Source organism: Ursus arctos, unplaced genomic scaffold, assembly GCF_023065955.2.
Source record: "Ursus arctos isolate Adak ecotype North America unplaced genomic scaffold, UrsArc2.0 scaffold_14, whole genome shotgun sequence".
Lineage (NCBI taxonomy): Eukaryota > Metazoa > Chordata > Mammalia > Carnivora > Ursidae > Ursus > Ursus arctos.
The window spans coordinates 44,725,347-44,751,161 of record NW_026622808.1 but is presented as its reverse complement, the minus strand read 5'-3'; the positions used below and the strand labels follow the sequence as shown (position 1 = coordinate 44,751,161).

At 39.8% G+C, this 25,815-nt stretch overlaps 1 protein-coding gene across 3 annotated transcripts in view; it reads right to left on the bottom strand.

The window, feature by feature from the left end:
• The window catches only part of SYNPR (synaptoporin), a 296,434-nt gene that overhangs the window by 112,140 nt on the left and 158,479 nt on the right, over positions 1–25,815 (bottom strand). For all 3 annotated transcript variants that reach the window (XM_026501160.4, XM_057311863.1, XM_048227079.2), the window contains one exon: positions 4,281–4,405. In XM_026501160.4, the coding sequence (XP_026356945.1) occupies positions 4,281–4,405 (125 nt within the window). The remainder of the gene's footprint in view (positions 1–4,280; positions 4,406–25,815) is intronic.

Sequence of the window (25,815 nt, the reverse complement as noted above, 5' to 3'; positions counted from 1 at the left end):
CTACAATAATGCTTGAAATTGGCAGTAAACCTAATATTTTTAATTTTTCTGGGGGGGGTGTCTCAAGACCTGTAAGTGACATAATAATTTATTTTTCATTTTAAACCTTCTTGTATTCTTCATATTCAGTTGTTCTCAAATGATGGAAGATTTTTACACACTGGAAACTTTATTATTGTTTACCCAAAGTGGGACGTTTATCACCACATCATTAAATGAGCTAATTACTTTCAAGAAGCAGGAGGTGAATGTTCTCCGTAAACATCATCTCATGCAGGCTTAAGGTAAGATGGTTAGAATCCTTGGAATTTTGCACTCTACTTGTCTGAGGGAAAGCATACTGAATTCTACTTCTCATTCTCCAACAGTCTGGCACGCTTTCTTTCCCACTAAGAAGTCCTTAATAACCACCATCAGTTATATCCACTGGTCTTTTTTCATAGTTTTCGCTTCTTTACTTCTTTGAAGTACTGAGTGGCACTACTCATTACCTGCTGTGAAGCCTACACTTTGCTGTTTGTCCCACCTCTTCTTCTCCACTTGGCTCTTCTTGGTTTCCTCAGTCATTCCTCTCATCCTCCATTTGTTTTAAGTGCAGGTATCTCCCACAGGTGAGCCCTGTGCTCCCATTCTTGCATCTCTCTTGGGGACCTCTCTTCTTCCAGGACATCCTTTTCATTGCATGAAGACAACTCTTTTGACCTCCATTCAGGCTTCGCCTCTCTCGTCTAATATGGGTTTAGCACAAACTTTCCTGACAGAAAACACCTTACACTCTACAGGATCAAATCCAAATCTATATTCTCTGCTTCAATATGGTTTTCCCTATTATTCCCTTCTCACCATCTTTAACTCTTTCTCCCTAGTCAATCCCTTTGAAATTCCAGGTCTTCTAAAATCTTGCCAAGAATTGCCTTTCCACCTTTCATTTTTTTCTATCACATGTTTTGCTCTGACTCACCATGCTTCAAACAGTCTGAACATTGTTTTCTTTAGTTTTTACTCAAATTAGTAGAATATATGAAATCCAAAAGTTTAGAATTGATTTTCTATGTGATGTTGACCAAATTGCTCTTCACTCAGTCTTCTCTGAGTAATGGTAACCTGCTTCACTGGATTGGTATAATGATCACAACATATATACGTAAGGGTGGCTAGCACGGTGTTTGGTACATGCAGACTTGCAATGAGTATTTGCATCTTTATTCGTTCATCACTCAGACCCATCAGAACTAACTTTGCTATGAAAATCTTTGTTCTGATAGCTCTCAAACTCTCTACTCTAACATTTATCTTCCATTTGACCTTCATCGAGTATCCATGCAGAGTGTTGGTTGGCTTTCTTTGAGTACACTTTCTCTGAAAATTAAATTCCTTAAAATAAAAAAAAAACTCTACTTCACACTTCTGTGTATAAAGGGCTAAAAATTTTGAATCCAGAACCTTCCAAATTATCAAGTTTTTTAAAGCCAAATTACCACACATAGTAGATAAGAAAATAGCTAAATATTACTTGCTCATTTTAATCGCAAGTCAAAAGGAAGGTCAGAAGACAAATATCTTATGCCCATCGTAAAAGGATATATTGCTGAATGTAAATTCCTTCTGATATGAGTCCAAAAAATGTACATGTGGTGGTATAAAGGAGCTACACGCTTTGGCATATTTATCAGAAGCAGCACACAAATATTTTGTAAATTATCTAGCATTTTCTAAATTGACTTTATCCCACACCTGATAATCTGATAAGGAAGTTAAGTAGCTTCCTTTGCTCTGTCGTTTATAGACTTGGCATTAGAGTTTATTGTCTTCCTTGTGTTTGCAATAAACGGAATACTTAGAAGCTGCTGAATGTTCTTCTGTTTATTTCTAAGATTATGATCAAATCATTGGCATTGGCTTGTAAAGTTTTGGGAGAAAATAACCTTTTGAATGATTTACATTACTAGCCTGTTGCTAACCCAACTTCTTCTGAAACAAATGACATCAAAATAATCTCTATAAATTCTAGATGTGGTCCCTTACCATTGACAGCTTCCCCAAGAAGATAATGGCACACCATTTTGAATTATCTAAATGTACGGATGAAATTGCAACTCTAGTAAAAACGGAGCTTCTTTGGAATGGTATGGCTATCTCTTAGATGGACACTAATGGGACAAAAGTGAAAGACACGCTGTGGGATGAGTGGGCTAATCTCGATTCCTGAATAGTAGACACTAAATGTCGTACAGATGTGGTAAGCAGAGTGCCAAAAGCTTTCTTGTTTTCTTCTAGAACAGTGGTTTTTATAGTGCTTCTAAGAGATGAGGGTTCTAAGGAGATACTGGAGGTGCTGCAGCAGAGGGTGGGCGATGTGTGTGGCAGGGAGAGGGTGAAGGACAACCAGCTCTGTGCTTCAAGCCCCTTTCCTCACTGGCTTCACCTTTCTCCCAGACTCCTATCTGTTCTATATATAGAGCTTCTGAGCAAGGTAGTGTTTAGAAGACAAGTGTCTGCTACTGAAAAAATAATGGTTGAGTATCTTTGTTTCAGAACCCAAGTAAAAATATTTCAAAGAAGAGGACCACTGTCCTCTTTGATGGCAATAAACATTTTTATCTAATTTCTTCAGCTGCCTTTTATTGGGCCAGTAATACATCTTGGGAAGAAAATTAAGCCCATACTGGAAACTGTTTGCTTGAAGTGTCTTTTCAAGTTGTACATTTGGCCAAGGACTGCATGAAATTAAATATTACCCTGCTCTCCACCAAAAAAAAAAAAAAAAAAAGGCACTGTTTTCTTGTCTAAACAGGTCTCTTGATTACTCTCTTCCAGTTTGAGAGACAGAGACCTGTGTTCAATGTTTAGTGACCTGTTGATCTTCAAATCTTAATGAACTGACCTTCAAGTCATCTGTTGCTACTAATCTTTTGGTAGGAAATCATTGTAGAAGGCAATGCAGAACTTACAATTTCATGAACAATGTTACTAAGCATCCTACCCCTGCTGCCCAGCCATTGACATTTCTTATCTCCTATGCTAGATCCCAGCCATTGGTAGTTCTTATCTCTTATCCTAGATCCCACATATTGACCAATGAGCGTGCACTGGCTTGGCCATTCTTCATTAAAGCCAAGGAGTTTATCCAGAACTTCAGAAGTGTCGAGCACCCCTTCTCCTATCATCAGCTTCATTTCTACTCAAGCACGTAGCTTTTATTACCAAATTACCAGGGATTCTATGCTCAGTTTTTCTGAGCTTTGCACTCTCTTATTAGTTTAGAAAGTATCTACTTGAGCAGAGGTATTTGCAACTTTTATCAGTTCTACTCTCAAAAACCATTCAGTATATTGGTGTAAATGCCACTTCCCATGACTCATTGGCTATGAGCTGAGGCACTTTTGTTTTGGACTAGGGAAAGTTCACTAAATCAATATACTAAGGATGTGTTCCATGATACACAGATCCTCTGAGATGCTCAGTGAAAAAAGGTGTCTGCGGTCAAACATATTTGGGAAACACTGTATTTCTCTTGGTGATTCAAAATGTGCATTAGAAAAGCAGAGTGTTAAGAAGTATTTCTTAGATTTATTTGACCATATAATTTTTAAATTATCCCTCACCTCTTCTCTCCCTCCCTCCTTCTTTTCTTCATTAAACATTAAATATCTAGGGCTCCATGGGAAAGATTTTGGAAACTGTACTTTCCTATTTCAGAAAATTTTCAGGGGTCAATTTCTACTTTTCTCTGTAATTCCAGAGCCAGCACCATGTCTGGGACAAGGTGATTACCCAATAAATGTTAAATTGGAGTGAACAAGAGAGTAGATTAATGAGATGCCAAACATTGCACTGAAAGTTGTTTTAAAAAATAATACAAGGGATGCCTGGATGGCTCAGTCAGTTAAGCGTCTGGCTTTGGCCCAGGTCATGATCCCAGGGTCTTGGGATCAAGTCCCACATTGGACTCCTTGCTCAGTGGGGAGTCTGCTTCTCCCTCTGCCTGCTGCTCCCTCCTACTTGTGCTCTCTCTCTCTGTCAAATAAATTTAAAAAATCTTAAAAAATATATATATACCAGGTAGCGGTGCCTGGGTGGTTCAATTGGTTAATTGTCAGACTCTTGATTTTGTCTCAGGTCATGATCTCAGGGTCATGAGGTTGAGCCCAGCATCAGGCTCTGCATTGAATATGCAGCCTGCTTAAGATTCTCTCCTTCCCTCTTCCTCTGTCCCTCCCCCTCCTCTAAAATAAGAAAGAAGAAAGTGCCCTCTGTAAGTATGAGCAGCCATTCCCTACCTGAATGGGTAGGCAAATGCTATGTCAATGCTGAGGTTACTTTCCGTCTTGTTGACACAGTCCACACTCAGCCTCAGGCCTCCGGAATAGCCACCGCATGTTGCAAATGCAAAGATTGCAAAAAGCTGTGGAGAACAAAGAAACAAGAAAGAAGGGAGTCATTAGAATCATGCTAATCTAATGAAATATATCAAGAGGAGTTTAGTGTCTGGGAGGAAAGAGGTTACGGTTCTTCTGAAATGTGACATCATATTTGGTTCAGGCTGGAAGATGAAAGCAAGGAGGATGACAGGGACTGCAGAGGTGGTTGAAAAAATCATCGAGTAAGCTGGGGTAACTCTGCTTGGAGGAAAACTGAACACAAGGACAAAATACCCATGTTTGTGTAAAGAGCTGTCATGCCTCAGAAGGTAGAGATATGATCTCACATCAAAACATCTGGAAAGTTACACACTAAGGGATTAAATGACAGATGTCTCCAGCTGGGAAGAATTTGAGGTGTCTCCTTGCTTTCTTCTTTTGGTTTTATCTGTATTTTTTGCAATAAACATGTTTTATCTTTAGGAGTAGTATAGTTTTTTTTTTTTTTTTTTTTTTTTTTTTTTTAAGGCATAGTCAGAATTTGAGAGCTAAAGAGCTGAGGGAGAGTAAATGAGTATCTAAAAGGTGCTACTTCAGGGGCGCCTGGGTGGCTCAGTCAGTTAAGCGGCTGCCTTTGGTTCAGGTCATGATCCCAGGATCCTGGGATCGAGCCCTACATTGGGCTCCCTGCTCAGCAGAGAGCCTGCTTCTCCTTCTCCCTCTGCCTGCCGCTCTGTGTGCTTGTGCTCTCTCTTTGTCTGTCAAATAAATAAAATCTTTAAAAAAAAAAAAAGTATTTAAAAGGCACTACTTCAGGGTATCCAATTTCAATATATGTCAGCCTCAAAACCTCCCTGATTGTTACATCTTTTTATCACCTGCTCTTTGTCAACTACTAAAAGGTTCAACTGGTTACCAGTGAATGTCATAGTCTATCCTGGGGTAGAACATGGGTCTGTGGGAATTAGGTACTGAAAATTAGGAGCAGGCAATCAGGGAAGACTTCAAGAAAGAAGACACACCTGGGAGACCAAGGATGGCCTAAGATGGGAAGCAAATGCTAAACTTTGTCTGCTTAGTTTGGCTAAATTCAAAAGTGTTTCCTGCTCATTTCCAAAGGAAGTCAATCAAGTGCACCTAACACTAACCCACATTGTAATAGTCCTATGTATTTTATTTTCATTTTGGAATTCAGCTTCTTGAGGTCTTTTGAGGCCCCATCAGGATCACTAGTTCACTTTGTATAGCGAAGCAGAATTATTTGTATAAGGGCTAAATGCATGGGCTCTGGAATGTGACCTTGGGAAAGTTCCTTAATTTCCCCATGCCTTGGTTTCCACATCGGTAAAAGAGCATTGAGAATAACTCCTCTGGGTCACTTTGCTATTCATGACATAAAGCAGACAGTTGCTGTGGACAAGAAGGCTGCTGGAACTGGCAATGTTACCAAGTCTATTTGGAAAGCGCAGAAGGCAACATGAGTGTTTTCCATAACACCTGCCACCTCAGCCTTACTCGGTAGTGGAAAAATCTCAGAGCTGTTGGCCTCAATTGGCCATCTAACTTTACTAGGAAAAAGACTGGTTAATGATAAAACCTTCACAGGAAAAGGACTATTTTGGGGACCATTTTTTTGTCCTGTATGTGGCAGTTTTAAGTTACTAGTTTTTAAAAATCAGTATTTTAAAAATGGAAACAACTTGATCAAAAAACATAGTAGATATCATAAGAGAAAACTGTGTTTATGTGTATTAATGTGTATAAAGCATTTAGAAAAGATCCTGGCAGAGGAAAATACTCAATAAACGTTAACAAATGTTATTACTCTAAAGGGATGTGGATGGCCCCTTAGTAAGATGTTCCAGGCCATAAAATAGGAAATTTAGACTTACTCTTTAGCTAAACTGACACAACCATCGGCCCCAGTGAACCAGCATCCAAGCACTCCAGAAAAACGGATCTGTTTTGCTTTGCTTTTCTTCCTAATTTGCCTCATCAATAGCATTTGAGGAGGCGTTCAGAAGCTACTCCAATCCACTCCACCATCTGGGGCTGATACACATGGAACACCAAGGCTGAAGGGAACCTGATTTTTATCCCTGTGGTGTGCATCTGCTCACTTCTCACGACCAAATGCTCTCTTCCTGTCAGCTCTTGGTATTGGTAAGAATAAGGAGGAAGTGAGTGTAAGCGCTCAGTGCTTAAACCTAAGTTGTATTATATAATACTGATGTCTCGGCCCTTTGTGCCATGTCAGAATACTGCCTTTGATAAGACTGCTTCCAGAACAGAGAGTGGAGTAATGGCGCCCTGAGCTCTGTGGCATGGCTATGGAAACAGCCCTTATTCTGTTCAAGCTTCCTCACCTGTAAGACAGGAATGTCCTCTGTATCTTCTGGAATCACTGAGAGAATTAAATGAGAAGGAATACATATTTATGGACAGTCCCTCTCAATTCATTCAGAGATTTATGTGGTATTTACACATGTGCACTTCTATGGGGCTAGAGTCCTAAGTGTGTGATCAGCACTTGTACATGTCAAGGTTAGGAGAAATTGTCTATTCTTGCCATTACTAAGTGCCTACTATGGGCCAGGTATTGGGCCCAGAACTTAACATATATGATATTATTTTCTCTTAACAGCAATGATGTGTGTGTGTGTGTGTGTGTGTGTGTGTGTGTGAAGCTTAGCATTCCCATATTAAAGAGGTAGCAGAAGAGCATAATGGCTCTAAGCAGTTGCATTTAAAAAAATTCCTCGAAACATTAAAATGTAGCAAGTTAGAGTTGACGGGACATAAAGATAAATCCTGTTAATTTCAGTGCTTAGTAGCTATAAGGGAACTACTCTTAGCTTTTCATCTTACATTAAAGTGCTTTATATACAGTAAGGTATTATTAATACTACCATGTAATGAACTTAAGATGGAATGATAATTATGTATTTAACTATTCAAAATGTTAGATGCAAAGAAGGAAAGTGTCAGACTTAAAACCACACACACCACTAGTTTTTCTTCTAACTTCTATCGAGCTCTGAAAACATGAAACATTGTACTGGAGTTAAATATGATACCTATGGGCTTTCTTTCTTTTTTTTAAAATATTTTATTTATTTATTTGACAGAGATAGAGACAGCCAGCTAGAGAGGGAACACAAGCAGGGGGAGTGGGAGAGGAAGAAGCAGGCTCACAGCGGAGGAGCCTGATGTGGGGCTCGATCCCATAACACTGGGATCACGCCCTGAGCTGAAGGCAGACGCTTAACCGCTGTGCCACCCAGGCGCCCCTACCTATGGGCTTTCTGGTTAACTTTCTCCCTTCCCCCAGTCCTTACTGATTAAAGGGAAATCATACTGTGTGACCGATATCAAATTCACATGGGTTTGGTGAGGATTAAACAGATAATGTCTGTACAACACTGGGAGAGTTAGATCCTGCTGAGTGAGTAACGTATTACAGGCATGGTTGATTCCATATTTGGGAGAGTGAAATCAACTCCATCAGACTATATCAGCCAGGAGCCTAGTTCTGTAATTGGAATACATCAAGACAGAGTGGGGAGAGGGGACCGGAAGCTCTCTGGTGGGTCAAAATTCCCTTGGTGTTTAAGAGGAATATACAGTGGGAGGGAACTTGGAAAATGCTCTCATGGATTCCCCTCCCAGAAGTCTGCCCAGCCACTCCTCCCGAGGTGGCTGGGCAGAGCGGTTGTGGGAGTTTTAGGCAGAACCTGAGTTTGAGTACATTTCCTAGCTGTCTGACACTGAGCAAGTTATTGAACTTCTCCAAACCTCAGTTCCTACATCCCCTAAATCAGAACTAATTTACTGGTTCATTCAGCAGACGTTTAATGGTGTACTTACTGGGTGCCAACTGGGAGGGAAAAGGAAGATGCAAAAGAGAAAACACAAAGACAAAGAAAGCCCCTGCTCACTGTGGAGCTCAACGCTGGATGGGGAGACAGAGTCAGAAAGAACATACCAGTGAAACAATTACAAATTGTGTTATGTGTTGGAGGCTCTTCTAGACAGGGAGGTACACCTGAGGAAAGTCACATTTAAGCTGAGACCTTGAGGATGAAGGAGAGGAAGCCATGGGGAGTGGAGGGAAGTGCTCTGGGTAGAGGGAACAGCTCAAGTGAAACCCCACGGGAGGAAAAGCTTGCCAGTGGAAGGTCAGTGTGGCAACCAGAACATTAAGGAGGCTAAGAAGAATAGTGTTTGCCTCACACAGTTTTGTGTGCCTTAGCTGGGAGAACATATGTAAAGCATCAGTTTCACAGCCTTCAGCAAACATTAAAGTGTCTCCTCCTTCTTCTTCCTCTGCTACTATGACTATTACTACTACACTATTGAAGAAACCGAGAACTCCAGAGGAAAATCCACTTGCCCCACTCAGCTACAGCAGAGTTGGAACTAGAATCCTGGTCTCTTGGACTCCCTGAATCAGCATTCTTTTAATTAGCTCTACAATAGGAGGGAGAACAATTTCTGGCCACCTGGGCGGGAGTTAACTGTCAAATGTTCTGGTCTTCTTTGCCCAGAAATGCACCATGGTGCTTTAGTGGCCTGGTTCTCCATGTTTCTCCTGAGTGTCTCACAGGCACAAATGCACAAACTCACTAGCCGAACAGAATGGATGCTTTGTGCTCAATTTGTCTTCCCTCCCTCCTCCTTCCCTCCCTTTCCCTCCTACCTCTCTTCCTCCCTTCCTTCCTTTCTTTCCTTCCTTCTTTTCACTTTTGATCAGGTAAAGGATTTTAGAAGGAGGTTCTTGGAAGACTGTGAAGGGACAGAAACTTCCTTAGCTTGACAACCTTTTCTCTGAAAGGTCATTAAAATTAGCAAGAGGAAGGTTTGTGCATCTTGTAGATGCTTGACTCTGCAAGGCTAACACTGCAAGGCTAACGCTAGAACTGTGTTATGTAGCCAAGATGGAATGAGAACTGGAGGTGGGTCCTACAAGTCTGAAGAGAGAAAAGAGCCTGAGACGACTGGGTATGTGGGATGTTAGGAAGAGATGAGTGAGGGACAAGAGAGAAAGACCTCGAGTGGAGGCTGGCTCTGCAGGGACTACAAGCAGCTTGATGAGAGACGTGAAGACATGGAGTCTGGGTGTGTGCATATGCATGCATGTGTCATTTTTTCCAAACCCTGGGCTCTGCAGGTACATCTTCAGCTAGCGCTGCATTCCTTTTGGTAATGCAATCTACTTACTCACCTTCGTAGATACTGGGGTCATAACCCTGGGGCAAAAGTCCATTTACCCAGCCAAGTGAAATTATAAAACCTCTGTGTGGCAATCTTTACTCAAGCTTCCAATTCTCAAACAAAGCAGACACCTCACCCTCCAGGACACTCTAAGATAATCAATATCATAACCACTGGCCCAATCATTCACTTCCCATGAATTCAAGAGACAGAAATAAATCTCCTGCGATGAACACTCATTTCACTACTATCTTGGATGATTTACAGCTCTGTTCCTAACAACAAAAAATTTTTCTCTAAATGGACAAAATTAACCAGCAGAGATTTCCCTTGCATGCAAACTGATTAGAAATACATTCAGGTGAAAGAGACAGAAGAATTGTCTTGCATTTTCTGGCTTAATAAACATCCATAAACCAAAATCAGCCATAGCAGGAATATCTTTGCACACTTAATGATACCAAAGGTTCTTCCCTGGAAAGAGGGCAAGCAGCTCCCTCCTTGGAACTAACTGAACCACATGAGGAATATCAATGAAAGATGTTATTTATCCTTCTGGTTAATTTGTGAGGCATAGTGGAAAGCAATAGGTTTAGAGGAGGACAGGAAATCAGGTTGATTAATGGCTCTCACAGGGACCTGTGGTCTGCAGGAAAGTTAGGGAGGGGACATTTTGCATGGCCTGATTTACAACCTCAGGCATGAAGGATAACTTGGAAGAAATAAGTGAGAGTAAAGAGACTAGGACGAAAGGGATTGGAAAATTGAAACTAGATACTAATACTCATGTTGCCACTGAGCTGCGTGTGCTGACAATCATATCTCCAGGGATAAAGCATTGATTTCTAGCATTTGATTTGCTGATTTCGTGATGTAAATACTCCTCCTATGGCCAATTCCAAGCTACCGTCTTAATACCCGCAAACTTGATTGGAAGGAGAGCTGCACCACGAGCTGAGCTCCTGCATACCACTGCTCCCAAGGGACCTTTTTTGACTCTTCCCAGGAGCAACAGCCTTGAGCTTACTTCACTGACTCACCCCTCTTATTTCTTATTTTCTGTTATTTCATATCACTCACCTTGGGCTTATTGCATTGATTCACTCCTCTTTCATCAGGTGCAACTATTCATCCTTTCATTCATTTATCCACCCAATCTTATTCACTTAGTTATCGTAGCAGAGGCTGTCAATGCCCTGCCTATATCCCCTTAGCTGGGCCTAGAGGTCACCTGCAGCTTCAGGGAGCCAGTCCATGTACAGACCTAAGGCTCCCCTGTCCAACACCCGAGCTTCTCTGCTGAGGGCTTTCTGGAGCAGCAGGAATGCACTCAGCCTGTGCCTGGGGCATGGCAGAAGCCCCCTGGAGTTAATTCTCTGCCGGTTTCTAACCAATTTGGGATGGAAATAAGTGGACAAAACCCTGGTGTTCTTACCCATCTGTGGGGAAGCTCTGAAGTGTGCTCAGTACTGTTTTTTAGAGGCTGTCCCTTGAGATTGAGCCCCCATTGTCTACAGCAACATCTCTCTACTCGTTAATACCTGCTGTGGGCATTCCTTCTTTCTGTCTCAACTCCCTACTCATCATTGTGCCTCTTGGTATCACCTCTCAAGTAAACTTCTTGAGTCAAAATTCCTGTCGCAGGATCTGTTTTGGGGGACTGCAACTGAGACAGTTATCAAACCCTGACCAAGGGCCTATTACTGTTCGGGCACTGTAATGTACCCTAGGATTAATAAAAGGAATTGTGCTTCCTGACACACCTTATCTCATGTCTCTCAGCTTCCAGCTTTTCATACCCTCATCTCCCCAGCCCTCTCTAAGTAAGCTGAGCTCCTTTATAAATAGGAGGTCTTCTCTGACCACATTATCCAGAGCAGGCTTCCTGACCTCAGCCCACCCCAACCCTGGCCCCATAATTCCCTGTCTTTGTTTTTACATGAGCAGATGTCTTAAAAATCTGTATTTTTTGGCATTATTTATTCATCTGTTTATATTTTTTGACCATTTCCCTGAGCAAAGGTAATATACTTGTCTTTGTCTATTGCTGGATCTCTACCCCCTTGGTACAATGCTTGGCATGGTGTAGGTACTCCCTAAATACTTATTGACTAAATTAGTAAAGATAATTCCCTCCTCCGCCTCTAGAGAACTTGCTGTGTATTTGGGGATACAGACAAGTGAATGAAAAGGCAGTGTTTTACTGTGTAACTGGAGCATGTTAAGAGGAAAATATGGTACATATGGTGTGTACTTGCAGAGGAGGGAAGGAGAAATAAAGAATAGCTATCTGGAGAAGTGGATAGCTAAGGAGAAATCAGGAAACCTAGCCAGATTTATCCAGGTAAGAGGGAGAAGAAGAGTATTCTAGGGAGAGAGAACAGAAAGTCAAAGACTCTCAAGTGAGCAAGTGAGGCACATCTGGGCTGTGCATTTGGCACAACTGGGGCAGACACTGCAAGGAGGGAAGAAGGGAGTGACTGTGTTCAAGAGGAAGGCAGGGATGTTTCAGGTATGGTCTGGCAGGGATCCCAAAACTATGGCCCCGGGGTGGTAGCCAGCCATATGCAGCTACATCTATTCACGTGTGTGTATAGCGGCTTTTACACTACAATGACAGAATTGAATACTGGCAACAAAGATCCTGGTCCACAAAGCCAAACATATTTAACATCTGACCCTTAACAGAAATAGTCTGACAGTGGGTAGAAGCCTCAAAGCAACCTGAAGAAACCCCAGTTTTATGAGAGGATTGGGAATTAAACAGGGGAGGGGCATGACAACTATGCATTTCAGACAGGACAAGGTGGTTGCCATGGAGAGTGTGGAGTGAGAGGGAAGGACAGGGTGCTGGAAGACCAGCAAGTGTCTTACTTCTCCAGGCTCTAAACACCCTGTGCCAACAGGACCATGCCCCAGTCATCTTTATATCCCTTACTGCGCCAAGACAGCATTCATGGATCACACGTTTTGCTAAGGCATGAATATATGAATGAATGGGCAAGAGGAGATGAGAGGACGAAGTGTACAGCAAAGCGTATTTTGGCACTGAAAACAATAATAAATGTTATGCTGATGACAGTAATAAGAAAACAATTATATTTCGTTCTCTTCAGTAAGTACATTATTTACATTCGTTATTTAATCCACTCAACAACCCCTTGAAGTAGAAACACAATCCCTCATTTTATAGATGATCAGACTGCGGTAAAACAGCACACCCGAGGTCACACGGTTTTTTTGATACGTGAAGTTGTCATGGTTTGAACTCAGACCTGCCTTTCTCTAAAGTTCATCTTTCTTCTCAACTTTCCTAGGGCTGTGAAAGGGGTCTCTCTTGGCTAGAACATGTTATGGAAAGACTAACACAGGAATACCAATTATGGGCATGGGAAGGTGTTCTCCGTCACATCAATGCTCAGAAAGCCAAATGGGGGCTAACGAAAACATCCATAGGACAAAGCACCGATCATTTAAATGGATGGCCGTGGTAGCTCATATATTTTGCCTCAGCAACACAAACCTTCACTCCACAGTATCACAGGTCACCAGAGGAAGGGAGTTAGAGTCTGGCATGACAGGAACACTTAGAAAGCTTATTGTGAGTAGGTCATGTCAATTACACCGCATGAGTCCCTCCTGTCAGCCACAGCAGGGCTGGTGGCTTGCTCACTTTCCTACATCCCTATCATTCAACAGTTTATAGGTTAAAGGGACCCAATTCCCCCTCCTCCACTTCCCTCTGATGAACCTCTTTTGTCCCTTCGCCTTTTAAAATTTGTCTTGGGCTGATGAGCCATTTGTCCCAAGAACCCCCAAAGGGCATTTCTGGGAACACAGTTGTTTACAGGAGCTGATTATCCCAATAGTGGCCCTGGAAAAGCGAAGAATACATACTGTCAAGTTAGCTGCTAGTGCAGAACGAATTTTTGATTAACTGTGGCTTCCCTCCACACCCCACTGGCTACCCAGAAGGTCCCCAGCAGACTGATGAACACCTTTAAAACCTAATGTTCCATTTCTACTCATCTTTGTCTAATTCTTTCTTTTCGTGTGTCTTCTCTTGCTGATAATTGGATTTTTCCAAGGAAATCGACCAAGCACCATCTTCACTATCAGTTTATGGTTACTGCAATATTCTGACCCAGAAAGCTTCTGTGAATAACCCTGTAAAACCTCAGATGGGACTTTCATGTGAAGATAAAACTGCAAGTTGTCCCTGGAAGACAATATAATTGTATCTTATAGGGAGGCCCTGAAAGCTACTGTCAAAAATCTTTCCCGTGTAGAGCTGTATGTTTTCTCCTGTCATTGTACATAACTATCTCTGTGCTTAACCAGCACCAGTATCTTCCACACTGCATTCCATTTCGCGCTGCCTGTCAAATATTGGATATTGTGCCCCTCTACCTGCTTTGTGATTTGTGTGAGATTTCACAGGCAAAAGCAGCCTCACAGAATTGGTCCTTCATACCATCACCTGAGGAATTCTGGGCATGCACTACAGAAAGAGAGCTCCATATTACTTATAAAGCAAAAGACATTTCTGTTTTCATTGCCTTAAATGTGCAGCCTGGAGACTGGATCAATTAGTAAAGTATTTGGTCACAGGTAACAGAAAGCTTGACCTATATTGGCTTAAACAAATAAAGGTATACTTTTTTTTTATACTTTTTTAAAAAAGATTTTATTTATTTATTTGTCAGAGAGAGAGAGAGAGGCAGGCAGAGGGAGAAGCAGGCTCCCCGCTGAGCAAGGAGTCCAACGCAGGACTTGATCCCAGGACTCTGGGATCATGACCTGAGCCGAAGGCAGATCCTTAACCAACTGAGCCACCCAGGTGTCCCAAGGTTTACTTTTCATACATATGGAGAAGTCCAGAATTGATGACGGCTGTACACACAACTCTTCAGTTCTTATGGTCTTGGCTTCATAGTCACAAAATGGCTGCTGTGTCCATGGACACGTGAGCTGCATGGCAGACTAGAAAGTGAGTATTCAACTTTCCTGGGTTCCATAGGGAAGATAAACAAGGAGACAAAGGCTGAGAATGGTTGCTGAGTCAGTCAGTCTCCACTGTCTGCCACAGGAACTTATGAGAGAAAGGGTCAGAAGTAAAACAAGTATCCAAGGCATTTTATAAAGGCAAGACAGTATAGGAAAGCCCATTCAGTAAGTGGTCATTTCCTTTGTCCTAGACAGCGCCTAGAAAGTCCTGTGCCTCATATAATAGGCACATATAATAGGTTTAATTTAACACCTGCCCATAAATTGAAATGTAAATTTCTGCTTGAATTTTATTTTCCAGGATTAAAGCCTGATAAATCTTTGAAGTAAAATGCATGGTTGAAATAGTAAAAGTAAATTGGAAACAATCTTCATGTTTATAAAAATATAGAGTAATCAAATAATTCTGAGATATTCAGTCAATGGAATATTACACAATAGTTAAAAAGAATAACTAGCAGTATAGAAAGTTATCCACCTTTTTCCAAAGATAAAAAAGCAAATTGCCAAGTATACTATACACGCATATATTAAATAGGCTTGTAAAGGTCTAGAGAGGTAACACTAAAGTATCATCAGTTGTTACCATTGAGGATTGGACTTTGGAGGCAGAAATTCAGTTTTTCTTTTCTTTTCTTTTTTTAAGATTTTATTTATTTATTTGAGATAGAGCGAAAGTGAGCGAGAGAGAGATAGAGCGAGAGAGCACAAGCAGGAGAAGCAGCAGAGGAAGAGGGAGAAGCAGGCTCTCCACTGAGCACGGAGCCCAACATGGGGCTCGGTCCCATGACCCTGAGATGAAATCCAAAGTCGGATGCTTAACTGATTGAGCCACTCAGGCGTCCCTCATTATTTTTGTATTGTTTCAATTTCTGCCAATAAGCGTGTGTAACTTTTGTTAACTAAAAAAAGATTTTATTAAAATTGCAAATTTAGACAACCTCTGGGTAACCTGAGCAAAGTAATTTGAGCCTGTCATTAGACGGTGGTGCTGTTTTTAACTTTCATTTGGGTGAAAAAAATATATAAAATAAAAAAAATCCCACTCCCTTCTGGAATTACCTTCAATAATACCTTCACATTATTTACATTTGCAGAAGCTGTAAATGGAATAACATTTTTGACCTGCTTAGTTATTAAAATATTTTGGCAAAGTCACTCTTAAGATCAAGGTAAAAATATTTCAAAATATGCCATGGGAACATAGGCCCAAGTATACTGTCCATCATCAACTGAGTTAAAAAGTGCAACTTATCTTTCATCAGATTCAGTGATGGCAATTATTTTTAAAGGAATCAACTCTAATTCTCTCATATCTGTCATAATGGAATAATAAGAAAAAATAAAAATTCGGCAGAGCTTCTCACCCAGAACTGACATTTCTCTGACACCTGATTAGAGTCTAGTAAATTAATTTCTTGCTTATTGTAGTGTTTTTCAACTTGACATTTTTCTGTGATATGGACTTCCTGAATTTTCTTACCTATCATAACCATCTCTACAGCATTGAAGAAAATCATTGATGATAGATAGCTTAACTGCATACTTCTGCTTGACAGGCAAATTAAAGCAAGATAAGCCCAGGGAACATAGCTATCGTTCTGTAGTTCAATAATATGTATTGAATATGTTGGCATGAACTATTCTTTGCCAGAAGCCATGCTTTCATGATAATGTAGAATGACTAGATCTTTTCTTAAACTGAAGATAAGTCATAGCCCGTAAACCCCATTTTCAAAAAAGACTCTGCCTTAGATACCGTGTCCAGAAAATAAAAGTCAAGCTGGGATTCTATCCCACTTGAATTCAGTATATTTGACATCTCTTCTTTAAAATTTAAACATTTCGTGACCTAGAGCTGTATTTATATCCTTAAAGCAAATTAGAATAACAATATTTTGGAAGAAAAATATTGATCCATAACCAATTGGCTACATTCAATGAATTCTTTTTACTAGATTGCATGGCTCATTACAAAAAACATTTCTCTTATTCTTTCTTCTTTAAAAAAAAAATTACTGTGTTGTAAATTCAGCTTCACCTTGATGAAAGACAAGCACAGAATCCCATGAAAAGAATAGCAGATGATTTTTTTTTGCTTATTTTTGTATTTTTTTGTGCTTTGTGGCTATATTAAACAAAATCTAGGGCTTACCAAATACAAGCCATGAGTATACACAAACATCATATTTGAGCTCAAGATTTCATGAGCTCAGAATTAATCATAGAACCATTGATTGTCAGAAAAATTCTGAAATATGCAAATAACTGTGTATGGAGATTTAAAGGCCTTTCCATGTTCTACTCCCTTTGAACACTTCACTGGCAAGTTGCATCTCTATACTGTTCATACTTGAAGATATTCATACACTTGTTTTGATCATTCTGATTTTTTGACCATTTGATTTCTGGGTCAAAACCTCTGAACATCTCAAACATGAAGCGTGGTTATCAAATCACCTCTGTCATAACAGACAACTTGCCACTATGTATTATTTTGATTACATAATGGAGGGAAAAAAGCAAACCTAAAACAGGCAGTTAAAAGGCAGGTAGGTAGGTAGGTCGTTCATATTGAAAAATACTCAATATAGTAGACTAGAAGTTCTTTAGGAGCAGTTTGAAGTAGATTCTAAAGTAATATTTTCTGATTGCAATTCAAATCATAATAAGAATCCAGATGTTGCTTCTACCTTAGTAAGACTCTATCTGTGACCAGCAGCATGCTGAGTGCTTTAGAGACATTGTTATCTCTGAAATCTCATCACTCTGTGAGGTAGGTACCATCCTCATCTCCATTTCAGAGTCAGGTAAACCACGGCTTAGAGGGGTTAAGGGATTTGTCCAAGGACACTCAGATAGGGAATGATAGTTTGCATCCATGAATTCATAACTATACTAAAAGAAACAACCAAAACTAAAAATCTAATTGGTCACTGGTAGAGGATATTAGTGAACAAATTCATTATTTTAAAAACTAGTAACTGAAAGGAAAGAATCAATCTTTTATCTTACATATTCTTTAAGAGTGCTACTCATGACTAAACAGTAGAAGAGAGGAAATTTCCCTTTATAAAACTATTCCCCTCATAATGAAGAAGGAGTGATAGAATTAGAATACCACCATTTTGCAACTTGTTATGGACTGAATGTTTGTGTCCCCCTCAACCCCAAATTCACATGTTGAAGCCTGAATCTCCAGTGTGGCTGTATTTGAAGATGTCAGCTCTAAGGAAGTAATTAAGCTTAAGTCTTAAGGGTGGGGTCCTGATCCAATAGGATTAGTATCCTTATAAGAAGAAACACCAAAGCTCCCTGCTTCTCTGTGTCTCTTTCCCCAAAGACACACTTACCAGGGAAAGGCTATGTGAGCACACAGTAAGAAGGTAAACTCCTACAAGCCAAAAGAAGAGGCTTCAGAATGAAATCTACCTTGCCAGCACCTTGATTTTGGACTTGTCTGCCTCTAGAATGGTCAGAAATAAATTTCTGTTATTTAAGCCACCCAGTTTCTGGTACTTTGTTATGGCAGTCTGAGTTAAGACATGACCCTTAGTGAATTAATAAATCTAAGCACAAATGACTGATAACACAAAAGGAGACACAATCAGATATTATGTGCCTTAGTCTAATAGAAGAAGACCTCACCAACTATGAAGTATTCTTGGCAAGAAGAAACCAATCAATCAATCAATCAATCAAACTCTGAATTTCAGCAAGCCTCTGTACCCAAGTGTCAATTTGCAAAACAGTATAGAAGGGACAGGAACATGTAAAATGACACCACAGGGACTAACCCAGTAAAATCCAGACCCTGAGAAATTCTCCAAGGGAGAACACCTTGTTTATTCAAGAGCAACAACAACAAACAACAAAAATGTACAGCACACACGAGAGAAAGATTGAAGGGGGAGATTGAGAGAGAGGAACTTATAGACTAAAAAGGTTTTAAAAGATGTATCAATCCAATAATGGATTTAAAGAAAAAATCCAGATTTAAGGAAATTATTAAAAAAATCATGAAATTAAATGAGACATTTGGGAATTTGTAGATATTTAATGATATTGATTTATTGCTAATTTTTAAAATGTGAGATATGGTATTGTGGTGTTTTGTATTCAATTACTTTGAGAGATACATACCAATTTATTTATAAGAAAAATGATAGGATGCGTGGGAAGAAGGTGTAATAATAGGAGTATAGAAAGGAACAACCCTGACTATGAGTTGATTATTATTGGAGCTACGTGATGAGCAAACAGAGGCTCATTAAATTATTCCGTGTCTTTATGTGTTAGAAAATTTCCATTATTCAAAGTTTTTAACTGAGATCATATAATAAATTGACCTAGATGTGAATGTGTATGTATAGACAAAATTCAATAGTTTTTAAATTTAATATATATGTAAAGTTTTCATGTTTTATTTTCAAAAGATATTCAAAAATAATCTTAATCGAAATTCCTGAGAGGAATGCTTTTTAAAGCAAGGAAGTCTCACTTTGTTCTATTATTATAATACTGCAGGACTCAGAAGAAAATATATTCTATTTTTTAACAAAATTTTCTTTCTTAATAATCTTTTATTGATTGTTCTAAGAACCCATTTAGTTCTGCCTCATTATGAAAGAGCAGCTTTTTCTCATTATGTTTTAATGAGATGAAAGATCACCATGGCCTAAAGGACTTTGCATGCCATGTAGAGGACATCATTTCCTAGACAATAAGGCAAAAATCCCCACCATCATTCAGTAATGTCTTTCTATTGATTAAATTCAAGAGGTAATAAAATATATCAAATTACTTAATATTTAATATATTCGTTTTAGTTTCTGAGTACTAACGTTGTTAAGTGGAGTTCATTTAGACCAAACTGATAAGCAGAGACATAAATATTATCTCATCTACTTCAGCTCTGCAAAAGAGAGGGCAGATATGGAGCCATCCAGTGATTCTGTAACTAAAACAGAGAGCAAGCGACCTTTCCTAAAAAATGTAGTTTCTGGCTCCCAGATTATACTTATAGCACTTTCTAACACATTGAACAAGGTTAAAATACTATCAGAGAGTCACCTTATTTATTCATGGGAATTAAGCTATGTAAAAAATTGTGACATAATTTTAAAAGATGGGAATTGCATGAGCTGGAGAACCTTGGAAGTTCTTTGATGAGTGTAAATAAAGATCAACACGACAGAATTGTCATCAGGGTAAATGTGATGCTTAGCTCATAGTAGGTATTTACTATTAATTTGTTGAATAAATGAAAATACATCCCAGGGATGTATTTTGAGGTTCTCCCTCCAAACAGGGCAGAATCTACTACCTTATTTCCAAGTATTTGGGTAGGTGGGTGGGGTTCACCAAAGTGATTCAAATAAGAGTTTCTTTTTTTTTTTTTTTAAAGATTTTATTTATTTATTTGACAGAGATAGAGACAGCCAGCGAGAGAGGGAACACAAGCAGGGGGAGTGGGAGAGGAAGAGGCAGGCTCATAGCGGAGGAGCCTGATGTGGGGCTCCATCCCACAACGCCGGGATCACGCCCTGAGCCGAAGGCAGACGCCTAACCGCTGAGCCACCCAGGCGCCCCCAAATAAGAGTTTCTAAAAGGAGGTAAGTAGAACTAGAAGTTAGAAGAAAAGGTATCCACATAAAATTTGAAGTCATGTAAGGGAAAAAGGCAATATGACAAAAGTAGATAAATAAGAGTTACGATACTTGAATGGCAACATTCCAAAGAGTGAGATCATCTTGGAAGTTGGAATAAGATGAACTTGTTTTGGGGGATATTTGATAGTGGTCATCTAAGAAAGTCCTGGTAGGTTGACATGGGGAATATCTGTGGGCTGTTGTTTTACCTCAGTTTACACTTTGGGAAGTTGCTGAAGGCTATGAACTTCTTTCATAGAAAAATTCTCATCACCAATATATTTAAAAATTATCACACAGATGCTGTGGATTCAGACACCCTTTGAGGTTCTCTAATAGGACACACTCAGCTATCCAAGGACTTCAGACTAAGGACTAAGAGAAGAACAACTTATCAGAAACTACAGATGGTGGCAGACCATTTATGCCTCCTACTAAGACCTGTCCCTCACATGCATTCCTCAGCTACTTTTCAGGACATCACTGTCTCCAAGGCACCTTCCAGTCTATCCCTCCCCCTCCAACTTAGATTTCTGATCCCATGTCTTCCAATTGTCTCCAATACTTATCATAAATCACTTCCTTTAGAATGATGTCACTATCTAATTCCTTTGTTGTTATTTCCATGTGTACTGGAACTCTGTCAAATGTGAAATCCAGGATCTGGATTTTTGAGCAGGATCTGGCTCTTCTTATAAAGGAGCTAACCTGTATGGAAATCAGTTCATTGAAAAGGTAAACTATAAAATGCTCCACAGTAAAATACAAAGCCAGTGACTTTATCTTGTTCCTTCAATTATAAAAGAAAGTGACAGAATCCTTCTGGGAAATCTACTGGCACAAGGGAGATCTCAATTACTGCATGTGGCATTGAGTCGATTTCCAATGGAATAAACTGGTCTCTGTGGAATGTGGTTAATGGAGGCCGTGGTGGCTGGACTTGTGTAGGCAGAGCAGAGGAGCCCGATAGGAATGGTGAGCCCAACCTGCATTCATTTCTCTGATGGCCCTGGTTGCTGCACACCAGCACATTTCCCCTTATAGGAAACCAGAAACATGCCCAACAGGCTGATCTGAGACCATCGAAACTTACAGTGTTTCAACTTCCTTAGAGATTGGTTGGAAATGCATATTTTAATGAATGCACACTGAAGTATGCAAAGAATAATTTTCCAGTCTAATGTTGTCATCTCTTCCCAATCATAATAGACATGAGAGGATATTACCATTCGAGAGAGATAAGTCTCAGCTCATTTTATATCAATGCACAATTTAGTAAAGGCATCTTCTATGACCTCTGTTACCAACAATTCTAGGAAGTGGGTCCCCTATGATCTGGGAATAAAGTGTAATGCAGTGACCTAAATTAAAGGTTAATGAGTATAAAGTCACATCACGGAATTCAAGGTTTTATTTGATATACAGTTCTTCCTGGAACAGTCTATTATCTAATGCAACTTTATCAGAGGTATGTTAACTTTTTCCTTAAAGTTAAAAAAAAAAAGAACACCATCTTCTAAATGTAAATATTTATTAACTGCCTACTGAGTGCTAGGTGTCAATGCTGGAGATAGATAGATAGACTGATGCCACTCTCTTGGAGCTTAAACTATGGTGGGGACAATAAGCAATAAATGAATAAACAAATATAAAATTGTGATAAAAGAGATGAAGGTACAAGCCAGTACAGTGATAGAGAATAACAGTGGGGCCTTCTTAGATAAGGTGGACAGGAAAGGCTTCTTTAAGGAGGCAACACTCAGGCCCAAAAGACTGAAAAGGAGCTAGTGCTGGGAACAGTTAGAGATTGATAAAGGGACAATCTCAGGCAGAAGATTCTGAGAAGGACAACAGCTTGGCAGGTTTGAAGAAATGAAAGGAAACTCTTGTGGCTGCAATGGGCAAGGAGAGGAATGGCATATGTTGAAGCTTGAGGCAGGACCAGGCAAGTCCTCATAAGGAGTCTAGATTAACTACATGAAATCTATTTGTTATTTATTTATAAATCACATTATAGTAATTATTAATAATAAAACACCCATAATCAAAAGAGTAACTAATACTGAGGGAGCATTTACTACATGCCAGACCTGAGTAAAGTGCTTTACAAGCATTATCTGAAATAATCATCTCCACAGGCCTGCAAGATAGATACTACCCTGGTTCTACACTGGGGCAACTGAGAGTCATAACATGGTAACTTCTCTAACATCATACAGTGAGTCAGTGGTAAAGCCAGGAGTTGAACCCTAGACTGTATGACTTGAATTCTTCGCCAAATCTAGAGGCACCCTGTTTCTCTTGAATCTCATCCATGCCTAGAATCATTTGAAGATCCCTTTGGATTAGAACTTAGAGGAACCTGAGCTCCTTTAGATCTCATTTAGACTTACTATTGTATTTGGCAGATGCTGAAATGGAATCCAAAATCCTAATAGAACCAGCGGTCTGTGGGGAAAGGGTTAGAAGCTGTGTTTTGACACAAGTCCAGAAAAAGTCCAGAACAAAGATGTAAGAAAGTGACAGACTTGCTGAAGTGAAAGGAGGAAGCTGCTACATTTATTTGGCTTTTATTGGTTGATAAGTTTCTGTTCCTTGAAAATGACTGATAGACAAATGCCAGAGGGAAGTGGAAAGAGCTGGGTAATGTAGACCTTACTTCATAGGAAGCAGATCTTCCTAATGATCATGATTATTATGTTGTTCTCATTTCTTAACGCTGCAAGTGCAATGAAGCATTGGGAATGAAACCGCAAATCCAGTATGACATTAGGATACTCGACTTAATGAGCATGTAAAGGCTGTGTTCCTTTTAGGGTAACTCTTAGAACACATGGGAACAGCCTCATTTGAGATATGCTTGGACTCAGCTCATGGTACCTCCTTCTGTCCTATCATCAGAGTCAAAGCCCTGAGAGCCATCCTGCATTCCTCTTTCTCTCATCTCATTCACTCAGTCACTTGCTTTGCTGGTTCTGTACTCTTAATAATGGTCATAGCTGTGTCCCCTTCTCTGTTCACTTGCTTTCAAGTCACTGTCCTTGCCCAGGCCATCACCATCGCTTGCCCAGGGTACTGGTGAAGTGTCCCACCAGCTGTACCTGCCTCTAGTTTTGTTGCAGGACATCTAGGCTCTATTCTGCAGCAGTTGTGATCTTCCCAGAATGCAAGTTTGACTATGCTGCCTCCATTTCCCCACTTACCACCATTCAGTGACTCTCTACTGCCTACCAGATAAGGTAACTTCCTTAGCACGGAGTGCAAGACCTTATGCCTTTAGCTCTTTGCCTTTCCAGCTTCATCTCTCGTTGTCTTCAGGGACTAAGAAATTACTTAAAACTGCACCCCCCACCAAAAAAACCTTGGCCGTTCTTTGTCTATAAGCTCTCATCTATGCTGCTATCTTCCCTAGAGGGCCTTCCCTATCTTTGTCTTTTAGATTCAATTCAAGTGTCCTGTCTTCAAGAAGCCATTCTTATATCACTTATTCATAATTTTGTGGTAGACAGAATAAAGACCACCCCCCAAAGGCACCCATGTACTAATCCCTTGCCACATGGTAAAAGGAATTTTGCAGATCCAATTAAATGGAGGACCTTGAGATGAGATTATCCTGGATTATCTGAGTGGGTCCAATACATTCACAACAGTCCTTATAAGAAGAAGGCAGATAGCTCAGAGTCAGAGAAGGAGATGTGGTAACAAAAACAGATGGGGTAGGGGAGAGATTGATTTAAAGATGGCTTAACCAGGCTACTGGTTTGGCAGATGGAAGAAGGGGTCACAAGCCAAGGAATGCAAGCAGCCTCTAGAAATTGGAAAAAGCAAGGAAAAGATTCTCTCCGAGAGCCTGTAGAAGGAATGCAGCCCTGCTGACACCTTGATTTTAGGACTTCTTGCTTTCAGAACTCTAGGATAAATTTGTGTTGTTTTAAGTCACCGAATTTGTGGCAGTTTGTTGTAATTGTGACAATAGTAAACTAGTACACATTCTTATCCTTCCTTCCCTCTTGTCACAGGGGAAAATTCATCCCTCTGTGTTCAAACTTCTACTAGACCCCCTATGCTTCATAATTTACACACTTTCCTTTCCTAATAAAAATATAAGCTCTGGAGGGCAGGAACCATGTCTCATGCACATTTATGCATGAGCACATGGCTGGGACATAGATAGCTATTCATTCATTCATTCATTTACTTGTTCACTCATTCACTCATTCAAATGTATATTATTTATTGAGTGTATAATATGCACCAGACACTGCTACACTCAGTAAATACATTAGAGAGCATAAACAGAGGTTTTCTGTCTTCAAGGAGCTTACGATTTGATGGAAGAGGTGGACATTAATTAAATAATCTCCAAAATAATTTGAGTTGACTGAAGGATATGTAAAAGTGGATGACATACCTGTCAGAGTGGGCAGAGGGAATGGAATATGTGAAGCTTCAAGCTGGATGAAGCCATTCAATCGGGACATTTTGGGAAGATGTGATCTGGAAAGGCAGACAAGGGCTAGATGCTTCAGGATCTTATGGGTCTCGATAAGGCTACTGACATTTAACCTAGCAACAACGGGAATTTAATTGAACATTTTAAGCAGGGGAGCTGGATAAGCAGACTTGAATTTAGAAAAGAGCGCTCTCATTACTATGCAGAGAAGGGCTTGGAGGAAATGTGTCAGAAGAAGAGTAAAGAATAGTAAGACCTTTTATGGGAAGTTGCAATAGACCAAGGGAGAGAGAGGGATAAGAGTGAAGGTGGAGAGAAATACACAAATTGAGGGATACTCTGGAGGCAATGTTGTCAGGATTTAGATATGAGTTGGATGTTGGTGGGTGAAGGAGGTGTCAAGGATGACTTTGTTGAATGAGAGAACATAGCATTTTCCTATGGCTTGGTCGTAGAAATCATTTTGGCAGAATTAAGATGCTATAGAGTCCATGTAAAGAACACTAAATCAGTTCAGCTTAGTTTAGGAACCCACATTTACATTCAGGCCCCTTAAGCATTGAGCTGTGTGAAGTTGATAAATCATATAGAGTTTCTGCTTCCTCAAATGACAGAAAAATTATCTTCTCAAAGGAGGTAATCAAATGAAATTAGTGATTTAATGCAATTTAGTAAGTTTTTGTTGAATATCTATTTTGCCCATACCATGTCTTATGAAATCTGGAAAATCCAAAAGGAAGATACGATATGTTTCTTTTCTTTTGAGGATAATAAACTCAGCTGGAGAAGACAACACTAGTGCACATGAATATTAGGATTATGTAGGCTAAAACATAATTGCAAAGCAAATTATATAGTGCCGACTAAATACAGAACTGAACAACAGGGAAGTGAGAAATCATTGTGACTGTTGCCTTTTGGCCACTGTATAGCAAGGAGAACTTGGTGTCCTATATGTGGTTTAGAGTTTAAAAGGAAAAATAAATAAAAATTTTAAAAATGGAGAAAAATATAGTGTGAATAAAGAAACAGAAGCAATAAGGGAGTATTTGGAGTCAATGAAGTGTCTCATTAAACTGAAATGTGAAAATCCAAACTGGTGGATAGTGGAAGTAAATCTAGACAGGTA